A 23,801-nucleotide genomic window follows, 5' to 3' on the forward strand; every position below is an offset into this window, starting at 1 on the left:
AATAGTTCACTTAGGGACTAAGTATTTCTCTTTGCTATTTTTTTATGTAGTAATGTGTCAGGATCCACTGTCTTCATTTATCATTTTTATGGCTACTAGATTATTCAGCAAATTTATTCCAAAAGTGTTTCTTGATTTCTTTTTTAAATAAAGGTATTGCTTTTGTGTCCTTTATATCTTTTGGCAGACTATTATAAGTTTGAGTAATGTTATGCTTAACGCTATTTATACCATACTTTGTTGTATTAACATTATCAATATCAATATCATTCTTTTTTCTAGTATTATAATCATGTACCTCTTTCCTCTTTATTAAAAGTAGATTATTACTATGTATGTTATTTGAAAGTACATTATGGACATACATACATGATTGAATTTTAATTAATAAATCGAATGGCAGGATATTTGATTCCATAAATAAACTCTTACTTAGATAGTCCATAGGTCGACCATACATTGCTCTAATGGCTTTATTTTGTAATATTATGAGTGGTTGTATTTTTGATTTATTTGAATGTCCCCAAATAATACACAAATATACCAAATGACTTTGTATATATGCATTGTATACCATTCTTTTTAAGTTCGTTGTTAGGGTTTTTCTAAAGCGGTACATAATACCTACAATGGGAGTTATTTTCTTTTCTAAATTTTTAATATGTAATTCCCAATTTAAATGTTGATCAATTATTATCCCTAAATCTGTAGTGTATTCGACTCTTTTCACCTCCAAATTCTTAATTCCAATTTTGTTAGGAAGAGTTATCTTTGACAACGGCTTGTGAAAAATTATATAATGAGACTTTTTTAAATTTAATGACAACGAGTTTATGCATAACCAATGATATAATGTAGATAAGTCTTCTTTAATGTATGTTATCAGTTCCTCTACAGTATCAGCTTTATAGAATATAACACTATCATCAGCAAATAAAGTTATTCTACCCCTTAGATTAAGCAGATGAACATCATTTACGTAAATTAAAAACAGTAACGGTCCCAAAATGGAACCTTGTGAAACACCATACTCTATTTGAGCCTCATTACTTTCTCTTCCATTTACTAAGACATATTGTGACCTACTATACAAGTAACTTTTAAACCATGTAAGAGATATACCTCTGAATACTAAATTTTCTAGCTTTTGAAGCAATATGTTATGTTTAAGTGTATCAAATGCTTTCTTTAAATCAATAAACAATTCTGCTGCAAGTTTATTGTTATCCAAACATTCTTGAATTTCTACTACTATATCAGTTACAGCATTTAAGGTATTTGATTTTTTTACTAAAACCATATTGATATTTATAAAAATAATTGATAGACTCTAGATAAGTTACCATTCTATTATGTACACACTTCTATTAATTTGGAAATGCAGCTTAATACTGATATTGTTCTATAATTATTCGGATTTAACTTATCTCCACCTTTATAAATTGGAATGACTTTGGCAGTTTTACATTGCATTGGAAATTGGCCTAGAGTAAAAAAAAAGATTTACTAATTCAGATAAAGTATGGCTTATGGTGTCCTTGCAATTTATTAAAAATTCATTATGTAATCCATCTTTTGTCTGATTTCTTTTTTTCTTTAGCGAACTAATAATTCTAATAATTTCCATGTGGGTAACTGGCGTAAAAAAGAATTAGCGGTTGTATGGTATGCCCGTACTCAAAGCTGTATTTTCCATTAAGGGTACCTTTGATGCTAGTGTTTTACCAACATTTGCAAAATGATCATTCAACACATTTGGTATACGTTCATTATCAACTAAGGTATTTCCTATTTTCAATTGTATACAATATATATCATTATTTCAATTGTATACAATCTATATTTCTTTAACAACACCCCAAAATTTCCTACTGTCAGACAAAGATTCCTGTATTTTTTGTGATAATATTCGCTCTTCAGTTGCCGTCTCGACTTGTTACCATATTTCTAAGTTTTCTATGCTCATTACGTATATCTATATTATCTGGGAATTTCTTAATTAAAGAGTAATATTTATCTCTCATTTTTACTAAACTTAACAATTCCTTGTTTATCCAAGGAGACTTAGGTTTATATCCTTTCCTACAGACCGTATGCGTACTTTTATATTTAGATATTTCAATCCCATCTGATATATACTTTATCAATTGTATTTTGTCATCTGCAATGTCATTTAATAATATACTCAAATTCACGTTCCAAAGAGTGCCCATGCGAAATTTGTGACAAATTATTTTTCAATGAGGATCAACGAAACATACATTATAGTCTTGTTCATAAAAAAGACGAGAATAGTGTGAACTGTGAATTGTGTAATGAAAAGATATTGAGGATCAAGTTGAAGGACCATATGGAAAAACATGCTGTGAATGTAAGGTAAAGTTGTCATGAATGTGATAAGAAGTTTGTTTCAAAAATACAGTCGTATAGCCATAAAACAAGTCACAATCACAGTTTTTTGCAAAGTTTGTGGGAAAATGATGAAAAAACGAACAGTTACACAACATATGAAGATCCACGATGAATCAGAACAATGCGAGCTCTGTGGTGCAAAGCTTGCCAAAATGCTTACACTTAAACTTCACATGTCAATCCACACAGGTGAACAACCATTTGTATGTGAGATTTGTGGTCGTAAATTTGCGCGTCACAACAATCTGCGAACGCATTCGAAACTCCATGCAGGAGTGCGTAAATTCATGTGTGATTTATGTGGGAAGAGATTTGTTCAGAAGTGGAATTTTCGAACACACATGAAGTCATGTGAGAAGAATTCTTCTGTAGCACAGGCATCTTGACAGTTTAAACTCTTTTGTAATCGTCATTTACGTTTAGAATACCGTGTATGCGACCTAATTTGTATTTTGTTTCTTTCAGCTTTACTAATTACTGGCACATGTAAAGTAGGAAAGGTTTCCAATTAATATTGCTGAAAAATGAAACATTTGTCAGTAGAAAGATTTTCAGTAATCGATTTTGGTAGCACGATTTCAGACCTTGTACTAATAAACACTTCAAGAAGTATGATTTTTCAGCCCTGGATTTACTAAAGTTCTCATGCTTATACCTCGCCTTATTGCTTGCTAATGACTGGTCGTCTTGTAACTCAAAATGGAATCTTATTCTTTAAAGTATTGAAGTCTTTGACGCTGGAGACCCGAGTTCAGATTCTATTTTATATTGTGTCATGTATTGTACAGGGACTCTTTTTAATTCGAACAAAAGTTTATTCCCCTTGAAAACTATTAAAAACAATGGCAAAAATCGTGGGTAAATCGAACTTTTGAACCTCCTGTGTGGATAATTCGAAGTATTTGTAGTGGAAACATTTGCCGTGTTTGACCGATTGCAAACAGAACAATGCAATTTCAACTTGTGTTTGTTTATCTGTTATTTTATCCAAAGGCGGCCATAAGAAAGATAAAACCTTATTTGTTGATACCACCTCCGCTGGACTCCCTCCTGCTAAAGGAAATCTGGCAGAAGGTGGTTGTTATGCATCTCTCCTCCTCAATAACCTGGATGTTTCCATCCCTTCTGTAGAAGCATAAACGCTCTTGAATCCTGTCCTCCACTAGCAAATGACTTTAAGAACGAGATATTTATGCAATTCTTTTTAAGTGAACTAAAAGCAATGACAAAAATGTAAACAGATTTCGTTTGTGATCTGGGCGTGCATTACGCACAATGTCGAAGCGCGGGGCGTATACCTACTTCTTTAACGTTAGAGCAAAAAGTAGAAATTCTACGGGAAGTGGAAACTGTACAATACAGTAAATATGTTTAAGTATCGTAGAGTTTATCTCGATATAGTACACATGTTTGTTCGTGTGCGGCAATATTGGATCGCGCAGAAAGTATAGTTCTTTAAAGGTAAGGTGCACTGCATGTTAATATATATAGTTATTTTGTTCCCTTGATTTTACTTGAAAATGAGTGTTTTTGGTTAATTCAAATTTTGGATAACTCGAATATTTTTCATGTCCCCTTGGACATCGAATTATAGAGACTCTGCTGGCAATCCTAACACTAACATACACGATAAAAGTGTTGTTGGGTCTCGAAAAGATGTTCTATAGACTTCAGTCTGGCTATAACTGCAAATGACATCCTGTGCTAAATACTTGCCTTGTTTTGATTTTTTTTTTTTTTTTTTTTTTTTTTTGCCTTGAAACAGGGTGGATTGATTTAAATCAGTCTGATTTAAATCAAGATTTAAATCACGATTTAAATCACTTGATTTTTTAATAAAAATCATTGATTTAAATCAAGTTTCGAAATAATTTAAAGTGAAAATAAGTAAAGTCCCGTTTCTGTTCTGTTATTTCGATTATGGAAGATGATAATCATAATACAACGAGACTCAAATGTACGGTATGTACAGTATGGTATGAAAACAAGTGTCATGCACATGATGATTAGGGAAAATCCCGTTTTGAACGGGTAACAGGGCAATCCTGTTTTCTTCTCTTCGTAACATAGGGTTTATATTGTAAATCGTTTACTATTCCAACGGGGAAATCACCATCGACATTTAAGACGAAGATTCTTTTGTGTGCGCGTCTATATATTTGTTCCCAGATAATAAGGCGTATTTAGAAGTGTCCTATCCCCTCTACGATTTTTTTTTTTTTAAGATTTTATAACTTTAGGCAAAATTTATGTATTTCGTACCGCAAGCTAGTTACAATTTCCTTTAAAATCTGCCCCTGCCAAATATCAGTAACTTTTGTAGAAAAAAAGTATCACTTTGATAAGCGTTGCTGTACTTTTTCCTTAACGCTTATCCTTTTAAATTACTGTATATCACCTATTTTTAGGTGGTAGGATAAAATCTTCATTATTCGATTAAAAGAGTACCAATAAAGCTTTTTACTTCGCTTTTTCGGAACTGAAGGCATTGTAGAGCACGTTGCATATTGCATGTGCGTCGAGACAGGACGTGATGACGTCATAAATTTAAAAAAAGATTTTTTGTTTTGCCTATTTTTTATTATTTTTTGGCGGGCCTACATTTTGCAATCAGAAGACTGAAATTCTGCACACTCGTTCAGTGCACCCTTAGTATTTTTCAGATGATTTCAGATCTCTGCGTCAAAACAGGGGGGTCCAGAGGGACAAAAATGTAAAAAAAATGGATTTTTTTTTTTAAACAAAAATAGCTTTCTTCGCGATTTTCCAACCCAAGATGGAGACATGTGAATGGTACCATCTGAAAGGCTATTCTATTCTGAAGAGAATTACGTACGAACCATGATCTTAGGATAAATAAGGATGTCTCAGGAAACTGTTACCTGAGATTCTGTTTTATACGGGAATCTGGGGTATTTGGAGATATTATTTTTCGCGGGCTTACTATTGCATCTAGAAGTTTGAAATTTTGGACACTCATTTACTGAACCTTTTAGTATTGTTTTCAGATTTGTTTCAGATTTTTGCCTTTAAACAGAGGCGGTACAAAGGGGCAAAAAGTAAAAAACGGGATATTTCTTAACAAAAAATCCCTTTGTTCGTGATTTTCCAGCCCCAGATAGCCTACACGATGGAGATATTCGAATGGTACCGTTTGAAACTGTTTTATTCTGAAGAGAATGATGTACAAATCATGATTCTAGGATAAATAGGGATGTCTGAGGAAATTTTTATATTACATTCGGGTCATCTGGGGTATTGTGGGAATGTTTTTAGCTCATTGTTAAATATTTTTCCCGCCCCTTCATTAACTATTCAAGATAGAAGCTTGAAATTTTGTACACACATTTAGTACACCCTTAGTATTTCCCAGTTGAACTTGAGATCTCTGCGTTAACACAGGGGAGTCCAGAGGGGATCAAAATTTGAAAAAGAAATCAGAAAAAATCCCGACTTCTCTCAAACTTTTCCGCTTCAGGGACATGACAGGGAAAATGTGAATGTTACCGTTTTAAAGGCGGTTCTATTCTGAAGAGAAGGAGGTATGAACCATGATCCTAGGATAAATAGGGATGATGCTTGACTGAAAGTTTATAATTTAACGATTGGCGATTGGGATTGAAATAGGTTAACGATTGGCGATTAATTCAAAATTCAACTCCAATACTTTCACTTAAATGGCATATTTGGCATTTAATACTAATTCGTAATGCTTTTTTGTTCAGTTCGCGACTTGTATTATACGAGGAAAATGATTTGATTTAAATTTTAAAAAATCGATTTAAATAAAAAAAATCATCAATTTTTTTTTAAATCATGATTTTTTTTCACCCTGCCTTGAAAAGATCACTATTCCAGAAGTGTTAATCTTGAGCATTTCAAAGTGTTACTTTACGGTACATCAAGCCAGTAAGTAATATCTTCTGTGAATCTAAAATGTATGTCAACACGCCTTATTTATTTTTGTTTTTTTTTTATTTATTTTTATTTATGAACTTTATTTTTATATAAACATACCTAACAATATAGTGACACTAACACAAGAACATAAATGTCTACGTATATTTTTTAGGTATATGATTTAAATCGGAAACTTGCCAATCTATGGCCGATATGTCTGCAGAATATCAGGGGACCTATATCCAGGCCTTGACAGGAATAATTTCCTTTATACATAATTCTGTACTCATAATCATTTATCTTTTTTTTATTTTAATTACAATTATTAATGTGCATCTTGCCAATCTATAGCTAATGATCTCCGATAATCCAGGAGATTCTTTTCCAGGTCTTGTAAGAGACTGTCCTTTTAATGTATTTACATAGTCAATATATTACTGTTTTTACTAACATATGACACATAAACGTACACAATTCATCATGCAAATCTTTCCCGTATTTATAATCATGGTAGGTGGTTCTGCGCAGATGCGTTCGGTTGTGCTTGAGCTTCATTCCGCTAAGTTTTTTTTTTTTTTTTACCTGATTTAAACGCCTCAGTAATTGGCACTACACATTATTTGAGTAATATTTTAGCCAAAAACATTCTTAACACATTATCCTTTTTAACCTCTTGTTATTTCCATTAATAAATTAGTTATTTGTTTATTGAACCTATACATATTTCTTTCTTACTTAATTTCGTTTGTAGCATTTTTGTAAAATATTTTTGTTAATACATATGGTTTTATTTACATTTTCTCACGCACTGTAAAGACTGACTGGGCAATGTACCTAGGTACATTAAACGAAAGGACAACAGTCTCCTGCATGAGTTGACAGTTAAAACAAGAATAAACAGGATTGAATATCATTGATGTAGTAAGCAGCAAGAGCAATGAGTACTTACGGACTTTCTGTCAAGTGTGCATTTTGATTTTTGTCGCCTTCTGCTGACACCAGCATTCTTTATAGTGCTGCTGTGGATGTAATAAGACAGTCAGTCACTACTAGAGGAAAGAAACGAGCTTGAGAGCCTTGATGGGACTAACCGTTCATCCTACTTTATTTTACTTCAGACCAACGAATTTCCAATTGAATTTGTGAACAAAACACCTCGTAAAGTATGACATAATTCCTTAATACTTTGACCACTTTCTGTTCAAAAATACAAAATACGCTGTTGTGTGTTATTGTATAGCTACTAAAGGGGTAACTATTCCCAAAGTTTCATTTTTTTAAATCCAGGCCCATTGGAGATATTGGACAGTGAAACATGCCGAATTGGCATAATTCACCAATTTTACGATTGTTTGCCAGGCCTTTGGGAGTAGCTACAAGTCGACAAATTTTTGAGTGTAAACTTATGACCCCGGGCTACGTGCATAAACAAATTCGGACCACTATGTCAGTTGTTTCCTCTTCCCAAACCAGGGAGTAATCTACACCCCCTCAACACCCCGCTAACACCCCCTCCAAATTTCTTTACACACACCTCTGGATGGAAAAGGAATACTCCGCCAAATTCAATTGTATCAATCAGTATCATATAGGTTATTTATTACATCAAGTTAAAAAAAGGTTTAGCGTTTAGGAAAGGAGGCAATATTCTTATTTATTTATTTCACTTCAAAATACGAAGCGACCTCATTCTCATGTACGGCTTCGAGAACCACACGACCTCATTGTTTCGGGCGGTGTTTCGATTGAAACAATTGACAAAACAGACCGCTGATACCTACCCTCCTGGGCTCCACAGTCGTTTCCCAGAAAAGAGATTGATGGACAGATGCAGATGTCTGAAATTGGCAATGTCTTGAGCGGTCATTCACCTACCTCCTCCGCAATAAAGAAAAATGTGACAATATAGTAATAAGCTTATACCAGATTCAGTTGGTAAGTGCTACTCTGCAACAGGCTCGCAACTAGAGCGGGGTTGGGGAGGGCCTGGCCCTCCCTAAATTTTTCATGTCCCCTCCAGACCTCAATACAAAATGCACAATTTAGATATTTGTAAGAGAATTTTTAATGACTTGGCCCCTCCTAACATATTTATGGCCCCCCAAAGCTCTGTGGCTGGTTTCGAGCCTGCTCTGCAAGTGGTGTATCAACGGACGGATGTTAGAAGGGTGTAGTCAAAACGTTTTTAGAAGAGATCGATTGAAGAAAGAATTATATATATATATATATATATTTTAGACTGAGTCTAGTGTTATGCAGGAATGCATTTGGCGCTAGCTTAATCTTTTGTAAAATATATTTTTATTTACGTAAATTCATTGAGCGGAACAGGGCTCATAGCGAGTCACTTTTTTTTTAACTAAAACTTACTTTTTTCAAGTTGGTCACTAAAAGTTATTTTTTTCAAATTTGTCACTAAAAGTTACTTTTTTGAGAGGTAAAGTGACTGTTTCGTGTGATTTATGTTTTGCATTGGCAGTTTTCTAAGAAAAATATAAAAACAAATGGAAAAAAGGTCAGAAACTTGTTACTCATTACTCTTCTGAAAGCTTCAGTATGTGAAACAGTTAGCTTCATTCTCACTTCAGCTTTTATTCTTTCTAAAGCACAGTGGACGGTTGGTGGATGCTTAAGTTCTCAAGGTGGGGTTGTAAACCCTTCTGTGTCTATTCTTTCTTCTATCTTAATAATCTTTTAGTTTTCTCTCGTAATAGTTAACGCTCCGTTCAACGTTGTGTGTGTGTGTTTGTGTGGTTCATCATGTTCGTCTTGTGTTATGCTTTTTGTATGTTCTTCTTAAGAGTAGGTGATGAATTTGAATATTTCACGTTTTTGAGAACTCTTAATGCGAAGTTAAATATAATGTCTGGGATGAAGAAATTTTGAAATAGGCCAGAACTGGTTCCACTTACTCAGAAGCTTTTTACATCTGCTAAGTCTGCTTACCGTAACTACAAAGCATACTTTGTAAACCTAAGAAACGAGGAATCTCAAAAAAAAGAAACAAAACAACAAAGGAGAGCGAGAAATTGACAAAGGAAAAAAGGGGCATGGTGAGATTTTATGTGGTTTTGGCCATTTTTTGGTCACCTTTCAACTATTTACAAGAGACCAGACCACTATGAGCCCTGGGATTATTAAAATTAGGGTATATTAAAGAAGACAAAATAGTAAGATACAAAATATTTGTAAATTGAAAAACTGGATTTCTGAAAAAAAATACTAAATCAATGAATAATTTTCTTATGAAAGATATTCAGAGCGAATAGCGTAGCCAGGAAGGGCAGGAACGGAGATTAAGAGATCAAATAATATTACAACAATTAACGTTAACTACAGAGTTAGAATAGGTATTAAAATAATGAAATTGGAAATATGTACAATATTAATTACTAAACGAATGTGATTTCAGCATGGGACGAGGGAATTTTTTCCCAATTAATATTTTGGAAAAAAATCTCCCACTAAAACTTGCTGGAGGTGAATAAATTGAAATAATAGCAGAATTTTGCGAAATAATTACAATAATTCGTATGTAATCAATTCACATGTAGGAAATTATTGGGTAGAATAGTGGAGGTTAATTCCCCAAGACAGTGAAACCTCTCTTAACGGACATCTCTCAATAATGGACATCTTCATAGGAGGACAAATTTCTTATTCTTCCATGCCATAAATATGTGTGGTGTGGTGTTATGAGAGAGAACCGTTCCTTTTAGGGACACCTCTCTTTTACAGACAAATAATCGTGTTCCACCCATGTCCGTTTTGAGAGGTTTCACTGTATTACTTAGTTTAATAATAATAATAAATGCTCAAATGTGTGAACTTACTTTCTTGAACCTACCACTGCGAAGAGCTGATATTATTATTATTATTATTATTAGTAGTAGTAGTAGTAGTAGTAGTAGTAGTAGTCGTAGTAGTAGTAGTATTGCAATAGTTGCGTAACAAAATATACTGTTTTCTTGTTTGAGTCTGTTTAAAAATTATATCACTATTCTGAGAGCACCCCCCCCCTTTTATTTTGAACACACCCCCAACTAAAAATTTCTGGCGTACTTACTGTCCCAAACTTTCTTCGATGTCCAAATATGCTGCTACTGTACCGGGGTATTGTATTCCTACTTCTTTTCGAGAATTTGGCGAATGGTAAATATTTGGTCGATAATTGATTGATATCGTCTAAATCCGCACTGATAACCTCCAATAATTTTATCAGCGTATGGGGTCAATCTTGATGATAGAATGTTTGAGAGGATTTTATAGGACGTTGACGGAAGAGAAATGCCTCGATAATTATTACAGTCGGTTTTGTCGCCTTTCTTGTGAACTGGAACAATGATTGATTCTTTCCATTCTCGTGGCAATTCTTGCTTGTTCCAGACAAGGAGAATGAGTTTGTGTATCTTGTTCCACAACTTTTCGCCTCCAGCTAAAATTAACTCAACTGGAATTTTGTGTACACCCGCAGATTTGCTTCTTTAATTTCGTTATAGCGATTTCTACTTCTATTTGGCTAGATTCTGCGGTGTGTGTGTCCCTTTCTGCATGCACATTAGTTTTTGGCTGCGCGTTAAGCAATTCGTCAAAGAAATCTTGCCATCTATTTAAGATTCTGTCTGTGTTCGTGTGAACTGTTCCGTCAGCTTTCTTTAATATATAGGCACGAGGTTGATAGCCTTTCTTAAATTCGTTGATTCCCTTATACATGTCCGAATGTTTTTATTTTTAATATTATCTTAATTTCCTCAAGTTCCTAAATTTTAGCTTTCAAAAAATCGCGTTTCTTTGTTCTGAAAGTTTTGGAAGTTTCCCACCTGATGTCCACGAAATTCTGTGTAGTTGTTTCATTCGGATTTTGTAGCCAACGTAATTTTGTCTTTTTTCTCTTTTTTACTAGTTGAATACATTTCTGGTTGAACCATGGTTTGTTCCTACCTATTTCCGCGTGTCCTAATTTTTCTGTTGCTGAAATTTTAATGCTATCTCTAATTTCAATCCAAGTATCCTCAACACTAAAGCACTCCGAAATTTGTAAAACCGAGAATCTATTCGAAAATTCAATTTGGTATTCCTCTCTTACCTGGCTCTCTTCTAATTTCTTTAAATTAAATTTATCAGTTTTCAGACATTGATTATTTCCTTTATTCAACGATAATCTCTCTCTTATTATCGCTGCTATCAGGTCGTGATCAGTGTCACAATCAGCTCCTCTAAACGACCGAACATCAAGTATGCTAAATTGTCTTCTTCTATCTGCTAAAACGTGATCGATTTGATTGTGTTTTTCTTAATACGTATTCTTAATACATCGAAAATATAAAACCAGAATTAAAGGATGCTACTGGTTTATGTTTAAATATTTCATATGGATCAATCCATGCTGTGATCGAGAAAAAGGAAAAATTGCCGCTCGATCTTTTTTAAAAAATCTAATTTTTTCATGAATGTTTACCCTATATCAGGGTACTTCAAAACCACGATTAATTATTTTTTATAACATCCAATGGCGACGCATCGGCTGCCGCCATTTTCGTTTTCTCGATTTCAAGCGTTTACGTTGTTTTGTATATCTCAGCATGTGTTTGTCCTACAAAATTGCTGGGAGTCTCCAACTTATGCAGAGCTAAAACATTGTCTTCTTAACACTTTTGCCTAAAATCATTTGAAAGGGGTGAAATCAGGCCTACAGTAGCAGCATATTTGGACATCGAAGAAAGTTTGGGACAGTAAGTACGCCAGAAATTTTTACTTGGGGGTGTGTTCAAAATAAAAGGGGGTGCTCTCAGAATAGTGATATAATTTTTAAACAGACTCAAACAAGAAAACAGTATATTTTGTTACGCAACTATTGCAATACTACTACTACTACTACTACTACTACTACTACTACTACTAATAATAATAATAATAATAATAATAATAATAATAATAATAATAATAATAATATCAGCTCTTCGCAGTGGTAGGTTCAAGAAAGTAAGTTCACACATTTGAGCATTTATTATTATTATTAAACTAAGTAATACAGTGAAACCTCTCAAAACGGACATGGGTGGAACACGATTATTTGTCTGTAAAAGAGAGGTGTCCCTAAAAGGAACGGTTCTCTCTCATAACACCACACCACACATATTTATGGCATGGAAGAATAAGAAATTTGTCCTCTTATGAAGATGTCCATTATTGAGAGATGTCCGTTAAGAGAGGTTTCACTGTCTTGGGGAATTAACCTTAATTTATATACCTTAATTTTCTTGTTAACTCACGTTCTTGTACTTTTATCTAGTTCTTCCATATTATTATGTTCTATAGTACAAGGTAACCAAAAAAGTTCTTACCATTTTTGAGGTCTCATTAATCATGCTCTCATAGAGAAGAAACGAAATGACGCACGTGCCTATCAAGGAATCGGGAGTTTGTCTGATCATCGACCTTCAGGTATACAGGTACACTGCACATACAGAAAAGTCATGGTTCGTCCAATGTCGAAGACAAGTGGAGGTATCGAACGAGCTTGTTCGTGTATGTTTGTTGTATGACATTAAGGTAGGCCTGTCAGCTTTCGCATCAAGTCACCGCATATGCCAGACATTTGGGGAGATTACTGTGAACGAACACACCTCCAGGCATTGGTTCCAGAAATTCCGATCGAGAGATTGAGTCTTTCGGATAAACCTTGCAGTGGACGACCACATGTGTTAGATGACTAGACCCTGATAGCAGCCATCGAAAAGTATAGTCTTCTAATGTGTGGTAACTTGCAGAAATGTTCCATGTCTCTGCTGAAAGAGTCAGACTACACCTGTATGGGATAGGCAAGTCATGTAAGTGAAGCAAGTAGGTACCCCCACACATTGTCTGCAGCCATAAAGGAACAAGTAACAGTCTTTGTCCTTGCTCACTTGGAACTTTAATCACTTGCTCACTGGTGACAAAAGGTGGGTTCTCCACACATTTGTAGTCACCATGTGACCCTGTTCCTCACACCTCAAGACCACCTCTGCACCTACGAAAGGTTAAGCTTTCTCTATGGTGGAATTGTCGGCAGGTGGTGAATTACGAGCTTCCATCTGGTCAGACCATCCAGATTGTTGATCTCTACTTTCACCAATTGAAAAGGGTGCACCGTGCATTGCGGCAGAAGGAACCGGTATTGGGTGAATCGTAAGAGTGTGCTGTTCCTGCATAACAATGCCAAGCTAAATGTGGCAAATAGGACCCGGGAGACCCTTCAGCAACTTGACTGGGAGACACAGTCATGCTTCGTATTCACCGGAACTTGCACCAATAAATTACCTCTCAAAAATCAACAATCACCTAGGTGGACCTGTGGAACGCACTTTTGGACTTCATCCTCGACCTCCAAGTTTTATCACCAGGGTATTGTGGAGCTGTAGGAACGTTGGTAAAAGGTAATGGATGCTGATAGGACTACTTCAAAACCTAAAGGTACGTGCCGTCTACTGTATTGCTCTTTGTTTATCGGTGCTCTAGAACGATAAGAACTTTTTTCGTTACCTTTGTGTTTCTTATGACATTTATCTAGAGCAAACTTAATACTAAATTGTACAAAACATGATAAGATAAAGCATATAAATTAGTTTGCAGTCAAAGAGAAGGTTAAATGTCGGCGAAGAAGTGAGGAAAAAAATCAATTTTATACATGTTTGGTGCGATTGCTTTCCAGTTTGTGTTACGAACCAATTAAGTGTATCTTGTATTGAAAACGAATTTTCCAATAAGAAGTGTATAATTATCAAAGAAACAAGTTTCTAATAATGTATTACGTTTAATAAATAATAGAATAGCTTTATGCATACTTTCTCCCTCTATTGTAATAAATATGATTATACATTAGTGTTTCTTATTGTCTTTCAGAATTAAAAACCCAAACCCAGAAATATGTGACAAGACTTGTACTATATGTGGAGAGATGTTTAGGTATGCTAAATATCGTCGGGATCATATGTTGAAGAAGCATAATGTCGGGGAATATAAGTGTTCACAGTGTCCCAAAAGTTTCAGCCAATTTTATCTTATGCAACGACATTTAATAGTACACTCAAATGCACGTTCCAAAGATTGCCCATGCGAAATTTGTGACAAATTATTTTTTGATATGAAACAGCGAGATATGCATATTCGTCTTGTTCATAAAAAGGACGAGAATAGTGTGAACTGTGAATTGTGTAATAAAAAGATATTCAAGGCAAGGTTGAAAACCCATTTGGACGAACATGAACGGAAGGAAAAATATAGTTGTCCTGAATGTGATAAGAAATTTGTTTCAACTAGAAAATTGTATTTTCATAAAAGAGATCACAATCAAACTTTCATTTCTTGTAAAGTTTGTGGAAAAGTGGTGAGTAAAGGACGTTTCACAAGACATATGAAGAGTCACAATGAATCAGAACAATGCGAACTCTGTGGTGCAAAGCTTTCCACCAGTTCTACACTTAAACTACACATGACAACTCACACAGGAGAACAACCATTTGTATGTGAGATTTGTGGTCGTAAATTTGCGCGTCACAACAATCTGCGAACACATTTGAAACTTCATGCAGGAGTGCGTAAACTTGTGTGTGATTTATGTGGGAAGAGATTTGCTCAGAAGTGGAATTTGCGAACCCACATGAAGTCATGTGATAAGAATTCTTCTGTAGCAGAGACATCCTAATAGTTTAAACACTTTTGTAATCGTTAGTTACGTTTGGAATATAGTGAATCATACATAATATTTATTTTTGAACTTTTAGTTTTAAAAGTTATTGGCATATTTACAGTAGGGACGCATAATATTGTTTTCAACTAATATTATAGAGAAATGAAACATTTTCCTATAGTAGCGTTTTCACTAATCGTTTTTTGTGGTATTATTTAGGTAGTTAAACCAATAAGTACCTTTCTCGATGTGCTTATAGGCCAGTCAATAAGGGATGATTTAGGGTTGAATAAGGAAAAAATGGTGGAAAGCTGGAAGAAATTTTATTTTCTTTATATAAGTGTCTGTAACAACATACTAATTTTGCACCACTCTACCACCCTGGATTTGGCCGTCGTCTTGGAAAAATAGCGCTAAAAATTAGTTTTTTTTTTTTTTGGGTAAATATCTAGCATGGAAAGCATTTTAGAGCAAAACATGTTATTACAAAATATAATCTACATTAAATTCTCTACAAGAAATTTTCTCTTCGTTTTTTCTCTAAAACGCACGATTTAGATGTTATTTTCTTTCAGCATCGCTTGGTAGCAGAACCTTAACGAAAATTTTCTGATACTAATCTGTTTTAGTGATTTTTTATATAAAATATAAATTAGTACATTTTTTATTCATTGCAGATGTAACTAAGGATAAGTAATCAGGTCTATTAGATCATCTGTGTTAAAGGTGTCAGCTGCAAAATGTTTTATCTGTGAGAGACTCGTCGGGGATGGTGTTACTTGTATAGTAAAAGGAAAGGGACAGAAAATATTAGTAGACTGAAGTATTAAAGAAAAGATGGAAACGAATGTCAACTTAGAGACTGAGAAGTATTACACTTCATGAAAAATGTAGAAAAGTTTTCACAAAGACAAAAAGTAACAAAGCGTTGTTATCAGAACGTACTTCATCACCTACGCCGATAAACCTTAGGTCAGAAATACTAACAAGGAAGGGTCACGCAGCGGCTCCGCTGAGATCCGAATGAGACAATTGTGTTTGCATTTGATATGTTACAACTAGACGAATCCCAAAGTTATACGTGCCACCGGGCAGGATATCGTGAGTTACAACATATTTTGTAATGTAAAAGTTACGAAAAAATTACATTGTAAAATAATTTGAAACGGGCCATTTGTTCGGAAACGATTGGATAAATGGAAAACTCGGTGAACACGTGTCCCATAATTTTCAAGGGAGTACTTCTGGGGCTAAAAGTTTTTGCCCCAGGGTCCTCTGTAGGGTCCCAGACGGGGTCCAACTCAAAAGTTTCAAATGGCAAGGGGGGTTAAGTCGCACATCGTTTGAAAGCTGTTGTTAAATGAAAGAAGATGGAGCAAGTCTCGACTCTCTACGACAACTCTGTGCAAAATGGCGGAGGGTCAAAATGTAAACAAAAACTTAATTGAAAAGTCCATGGCCACCCCTATAAATCGGAAACGGTGAGACAAATGTGAAAACAGGAAAGGACGTGTGGTATTACTTCCAAAGTACAACGATTTAAGTTAAAACGTCTTGTTCTAGGGCTCTCACAGGGTCCCAGGTGGGGTCCAACTCATAAGTGTCAACCGGCAAGGGGGGTTAAGTAGCACATCGTTTGAAAGCTGTTGTTAAATGAAAGAAGATGGAGGAAGTCTCGACTCTCTACGACAACCCTGTGCAAAATGGCTGAGGGTCAAAATGTAAACAAAAGCTAAATTGAAAAATCTATTGCCACCTTGAATCCAAGATGGCCGCTTAAAACCTATGTCGAAAGTATAGGCATACCAAACTGCTGAAACTAGGAAAACCAAATTGGTATGAATGATGATCAGTAAGAGTAGGTGATGAAAATATACGAAATGTTCAAAAACGGGACATTTTGTGTTCACAATGACGGATTAATTTATGTATGATATAACCAGGATAGAAGATAAAAGTGAGTATAATAAAGAAATAAGAAATATTCGAAATAGTAAATAAGTTTTTGAAAAAAAATCAATAGGGCCTAGTGCTCTCCATTCTATGCTTCCAATCGTCTGCTTCGGTGGTTAGAGCAGCCGCCTGGTGGTGACAACTTCTGTACTTCGCTTGGATCTCTCACATACCTCTGTATTTGAACGGGTCGAATGAATGAAGACGCAACATAATGTCAGCAGTGATCTATCGGAAAAGGAAGACACAGCTGAAACAGTTAAGTTTGTTGATACTGTATATGTAATATTATATTTCTGATTTATAATTAGTGCTTGGAAAACTGGTTTCCGGTGCTTAAATTGATATAATAGATCCGGTGTTTGTCATGATGCCAATCTGTTGTAGGAGCGTATCGAATGGGTGTATGCTGTGCTGTGGGCGAGACGTAAGTACTGCTTTTCTGTTCGAACAACGTTAATAAAGCTTAATTTCAATATATGTAATAGATGCTAGTAAACCTTTTTGTAGGTAGATTTCGAAAGAGAGTCACAGATTTTGGTTTATGTATGTATGTCAGAGTGAACGCGTGACATGTTACGAAATTTATGGATAGAAAGTTGACACTGTCTTGAACTTTCGTCAAATGCCACTAGTTTCGAAGATATAATATGCCGAAAGCGTATATCAGGGCCGGACTAAATTGGGCTTAGGGGGCTGTAGCCCCGTGCCTCCAGGTGGACAAGGGCCTCTGCTCTGATCAAAATCTCAACTGGCTACCTAAAAAGAATCATAAAGATATAATGATGACCATAAAATAAAATATGACCAAAAATATGAAACATATTCCCTTAACATTGCTACTTTAGCTACTTTCAAAGAAAAGTATTAGGCGAAGTCAGTAGGTGCTATATATATATATATATATATATATATATATATATATATATATATATATATATATATATATATATATATATATATATATATATATATATATGTATATATATATATATATATATATATATATATTCTTTTCTATTCCCGGGCCTCCAGATGGGTTAATCCGTTCTTGGCGTAGGCAAATGAAATTCAGAAGCCTAAATTTCAGACGCTATACGACGTAGAGAGTGAAGCTAATAACTAATACAATGAAAGTATTTTCTGATCTATTTCAGAATGCGTGTCAAAACTCTGGAAAGTTCCCTTGCGGTTACATTGCAGTTTTGACCCTCATTTTGAAATAAAACAGATCCTGTTATAATTTGTTAAGCCACGCTCTCTACGTCGTATACAGTTTTTGATTACGCCTCTGAAATTCGTTCTCCCAAGCGTTGGGCATATTGTATTTCTTAAACTAGTGGCATTGGGCTCACTTAAGAAAACGCTTATTTTTTTCTTGTCGTGTCTACCATTAATTTATTTGTACCGAATAATCTACCACCCTGTATAACGTGTTTTAGGTCTTGATAGCGGCTGCATTTCTTAACTGAATCAAACCAAACATTGCTCGAAACATATGGGACACAGGGAAATGTGCAAGCCATACTGACAGCTGGAATATGAACAGCTCGTAAGGTTGGTCATGCTAGTTACCAGGTGAAAATGACCTTGAGTAACAAATGAAAATGCCTTGCACATTTTCATCTAAAATACGCGTACATGTTCGTTTAAATGCATGCAAAAAGGATCCGTATTAGAAAATGGTGATGGCCGGTTTTGCAACTAAACGCCTCAATTGCAGTATTTTATAATAATGTTATTATATTTATAACACTGAAATGCCCTTATATCGTTTACAGGTGTCAAGGTTGCTGTCATCTAATATATTTCCAACTTATATTTCCAACCTATCAAAAACGGACAACTGAATTTGCATCAACTATATATAAGACATTGTTATAATATGAGGCAAGCAGTTGTTGTTCAGTTATTGGTAAACTATTTTGGCCAGTCAAATGCAAAGCCAACGCCAACGGAAGTAGCGTTATTTGAGCAAATCAAACAGGAACTTATTGATTAAGACATTATTCTTCAGGAAATATGTACTCTTGTGTACGATGAAGAGGCATCGAATTCCGAAGATAACAGTGACAGTGTGGAGGACGTTATCATAGATGACGAGAAAAGTAAACATAGCATTCATATGAAGAAACCAGGATTACATAATTTTGATGTTACAGACGACAGTTCAGAATTTCAGTTTTCATCTCCAGAACAAAACAGACCAAAATTTGATGATGAATATTTAGCGGACGCATATAAAATATGGACAAAACAACCCCGAGACAGTTCAGAAACGCCTATATGGTGTCCACCAGGATTAGCCGTAAACAATACGAAACGTTTACGTTTTGCCACTGTGGCAAAGCAAAAACGGAAACTAAAATATAAGAGCACATTACAAAGGTATGAACACACATTGAAAAGTAGAAATCAACACGATCTGATGAAAAAAATTAATGAAGCGGTTAAAACGAATTTTTTTGAAACGAGGCTTCAAAATGCAACTATCCATGATCGAACTATTCGGTACTGGGCTATGGAGATCAAACGTAAGGTCGACGTGCATGGCATTTTGAAGTTCAAAGCATCCACATCATGGTTAAAAACGTTTAAAACAAGAAATAAGATTGTTTCTAGAAAAATCACACATAAAGTGAGTAAGAAACATGTTACAATTGACCACGACATTCAAGAAACAGCTGCAAAATTTGTTCGTCGCATTAAAGACTTGATTACAGACAAACGAATTACTCCACATCAAGTAATTAATTTTGATCAAAACAGATTTGAAAAGGAATTAAGATCTGGACGTACGTTAGAAACTAAAGGCAAGAAAACTATTTTTGGCGCTGTAGGCTCACTATCTGCAACTACCCATTCGTACATGATCATGCCAAGTATTTCGATGGATGGAACATTATTACCACATATGTACGTTCTTGTTCCAGAACCAACTGGAGAATTTCCTGCCAATTTTCAAATCGATTTACCTAACATCAAAGCCTTTGCTGGTAAATCTGCAAACATGTCAAAGAATGACCTTACTGTTTTCTTAACGGATGTCTTATGGCCAGATTTGCAGGGTAAAAAGCAAGTTCTACTACTAGTTGATTCGTGGACATCCAATAAGGATGCTGACCTATATAACTCTACTGTTCCTGCAGGTGTGGAACTTATCAAAGAATTGATACCACCTAAGTGTACAGGACTTATTCAACCAACAGATGTTTACTTTTTCAGACCTTATAAGAATATGGTACGATTCATCACAGATACCGTTCTCACACAATTTGATATCAATTTGTGGCATAGAGATCATTTTCTTCGGCTTCAGTCTTTCGTACATTATCAGTTCATGGCGGACAGATTTAAAAACATGATAAAGTATGCGTTTTTCGCAAGTGGTTATGTTGATGACAAGCCAGAAGAGTTCGTAACGCCTCTGGAGTATTGTTTTGAAGCTGGATTGCTAGACAATTGTGCTATGGACAATTGTCAAACGCCAGCTTTCATGAAATGTGCTCATTGTAACAAATGTTTTTGCCTCAATCACACTTTGCTTGCATGTTTGCACACCTTTTGCACTGCTTCACTTACATAGATATGTTAAACATAGATATTCAGTTGTTAAGTACAATATCCTATGATATTTGTTTCATTTGTACAATTTTGCGTAATCTATATTAAGTCTTGCCGGTTGCATTACATTTTGTATCTGTTCAATATCATTTTGCTATTGTGTACATTCATAACAGTACAAATGTAAATTTCCACTTTTCTCTATTATGTATTTAGGAACAATAGGAATATTAAAGAACAACTGAATTTCGATTCACTTCAACTATTATTTCATTCCGTAATAACACATATATGTTTTGTTCCTAATGTACGATCGTCACGGTTCTTTCGATATCATTTACGTGAAAATAATGAATATGCAATGAACACATAACTCTGACTTTCTATTCATAATGCTAAACAAAAGTTGAATATCTTCGGGACTTTTCTAATTTTCTCATAAGTAGTTAATACATAAAGGACTTGCTGCACCAGTTAGGTTGAGAGCTCTATTGTAACGTATTCGTGATGGTTATATTTGTATGCCATTAGTTGGTTTGATCACAATGTTTCAAGCAATACTAGATATAAAAAAAAAAATTCATTTACAAGATTGGCGAGCAGTACCAACCACGTGCAAATCACTCCAGTACATCGAGCTGCGTCAAAGTTTGTTGGTTTGGTCATAATACTCCAAATAACATATTTATATACAAACTCATTTTTCACGCTGGCAGACATAATGGATTATAGATGATACATCTTTGATATTTTCTGGATATCTACTATTGACCATAAACGTAAATACCACATTTCGCTTCTCCAATTTCAGTGGTTTGAGCTGGACATGGTTCGATAAATAGTGTGGCATTTTGAACACAAGATGTCACTTTTTGAATATTTCGTATCCTCTTGTCACTTATTTTTCCTGATCAGCATTCATACCAAATTTAGCTTTCCTAGCTTCAGCAGTTTGGTATGCCTATACTTTCGACATAGGCTTTAAGCGGCCATCTTGGATTCAAGGTGGCCATAGATTTTTCAATTTAGCTTTTGTTTACATTTTGACCCTCAGCCATTTTGCACAGGGTTGTCGTAGAGAGTCGAGACTTCCTCCATCTTCTTTCATTTAACAACAGCTTTCAAACGATGTGCTACTTAACCCCCCTTGCCGGTTGACACTTATGAGTTGGACCCCACCTGGGACCCTGTGAGGGCCCTAGAACAAGACGTTTTAACTTAAATCGTTGTACTTTGGAAGTAATACCACACTTCCTTTCCTGTTTTCACATTTGTCTCACCGTTTCCGATTTATAGGGGTGGCCATGGACTTTTCAATTAAGTTTTTGTTTACATTTTGACCCTCCGCCATTTTGCACAGAGTTGTCGTAGAGAGTCGAGACTTGCTCCATCTTCTTTCATTTAACAACAGCTTTCAAACGATGTGCGACTTAACCCCCCTTGCCATTTGAAACTTTTGAGTTGGACCCCGTCTGGGACCCTACAGAGGACCCTGGGGCAAAAACTTTTAGCCCCAGAAGTACTCCCTTGAAAATTATGGGACACGTGTTCACCGAGTTTTCCATTTATCCAATCGTTTCCGAACAAATGGCCCGTTTCAAATTATTTTACAATGTAATTTTTTCGTAACTTTTACATTACAAAATATGTTGTAACTCACGATATCCTGCCCGGTGGCACGTATAACTTTGGGATTCGTCTAGTTGTAACATATCAAATGCAAACACATTGTCTCATTCGGATCTCAGCGGAGCCGCTGCGTGACCCTTCCTTGTAAGATTTAATTTTCAAGAAGCCTGTCTGTTTTGTAGACAATGTACATAAGATGAATTTTTAAGAGGAGTTATTGCATTCTGCCCAAGTTCGCTATTGCCATTTAAATCCATGGTAATCTATTTTCGCTCTAATTCTCTTATCATGTGAGATATCGTTGTGATCTTTTTTTTGTTAGATAGATTAAATTGTATGTAACAGTTGTCTGTAGTTCTTTCCTCCATTAAGCATGGTAAAATAACTTTAATTAATAAAAGTATTAATAAAATATCGAATTGACAGCTTGTCTAGCAATTACTCTTCAACAGAGAAACAAATTGTTGCGTAAAAGAAAAAGTAAAAACAGGGATTTGTAGATTGTACCTTTTGCTAAACGTTCCTGAAATCAAAATCTATTTTAAATGCATATTAGCAAAACTATTACGTAAAAAAGAAAATGGTACGTTAAAAAAAAATCTAGCCAGCATAGGCGGCGTTTGCTGCAAGCATAGACCCACCCACTTTCTGACGTCAGCGCGGAGTGATACTATTCCTTGCAGTCTGCCTCACTCAACTTCTTGGAGGCGCGAAATACGAGTTCACTTCGTTCGAAATCGGCTGCTTATGTCACGTTCGGGAATCCTTTCCTCTGTTGGTAGGTTTGTAATCTCCGAATTCCAGGGCGAACGCATAGTGTGCTCTTGTTTTGCTTCCGCACTGTGTTTGTGCAGCTTTGAAGAAAGTAATCGTTAGGAAAATGCCATCTCAGAAAAGGAAGAAGAGCGGCCTTTATCTTTCTGCAAGAAGGAAGAAAAATCGAGGCGAAAATTTAGCTGCCTGGAGGGAACGGACAAAGTTAAATGTCATTTGTAAATTTTGAAACTATTGACAAAATTTTCTTCTTAATTTTTCATTCATTACTTGGGTAGATTTTTAATTAAGTTTTTAGATAAGTTGTTAGTTTAAGATTTTGATTTGTAATTTAGTGCACCGAATACCCTAAATGTTGATGGCTTTTCTATCAACTGGACGTCTTCAGCATAAAAATTCTGTCTTTCTTTTATCAAGTATATCACTGTTATGTTTATCACTCATCAGTAAAGACTATAAGTATTTTGATACTTTGCCTATGCGAAAGAAGAAGTAAAGAGCTTGAAAGCAAATTGTAAAGTAGGCGAGGGTGGTCGCATAATTCACAATCAGTAGCGTACCTTACGTAGGAATTTATTTCGGGGGGTCCAGACTCCAAATGAAAAAAATGAAATCTTTGAGTTTTACGTCCCACGGTTATGCCGGTTAGGCTAAAGGAGACGGTGATAATGAGTAATGAATGAAATGGTGGAATGAAGAAAGTGGGAGGAAACGGGAGAACCCCGAGAAAACCCACGCACACGGTGTTTGTCCACCACAAAGTTCACTTGGCGGGGGCTGGGATCGATCCCGGGACCCCAGCACCAGATGTGAATCCTCTACCACTGAGCCACCGTGGTCCAAATGAGGGTATTGTATATCAAAATTCCTAAAATTGCTCCTAAACTTAGGCTAAATT

The 23,801-nt window shown here is 35.3% G+C and overlaps 1 protein-coding gene across 2 annotated transcripts in view; it reads left to right on the forward strand.

Annotated features, from left to right (window-relative positions):
- The window catches only part of LOC145694663 (uncharacterized), a 278,706-nt gene extending 263,268 nt beyond the window's left edge, over window positions 1-15,438 (forward strand). Inside the window, exon 7 of one of the 2 annotated variants that reach the window (XM_081771132.1) lies at window positions 14,197-15,438. In XM_081771132.1, coding sequence (XP_081627258.1) covers window positions 14,197-14,998 — 802 coding nt within the window. In that variant the 3' untranslated portion in view covers window positions 14,999-15,438. The remainder of the gene's footprint in view (window positions 1-14,196) is intronic. The other variant, XM_081771127.1, reaches the window with a different exon arrangement.
- Window positions 15,439-23,801: the final 8,363 nt, after the last annotated feature.

This window comes from Thermobia domestica, chromosome 9 (genome assembly GCF_964235325.1).
Source record: "Thermobia domestica chromosome 9, izTheDome1.hap1.1, whole genome shotgun sequence".
In the NCBI taxonomy this organism is placed as follows: domain Eukaryota; kingdom Metazoa; phylum Arthropoda; class Insecta; order Zygentoma; family Lepismatidae; genus Thermobia; species Thermobia domestica.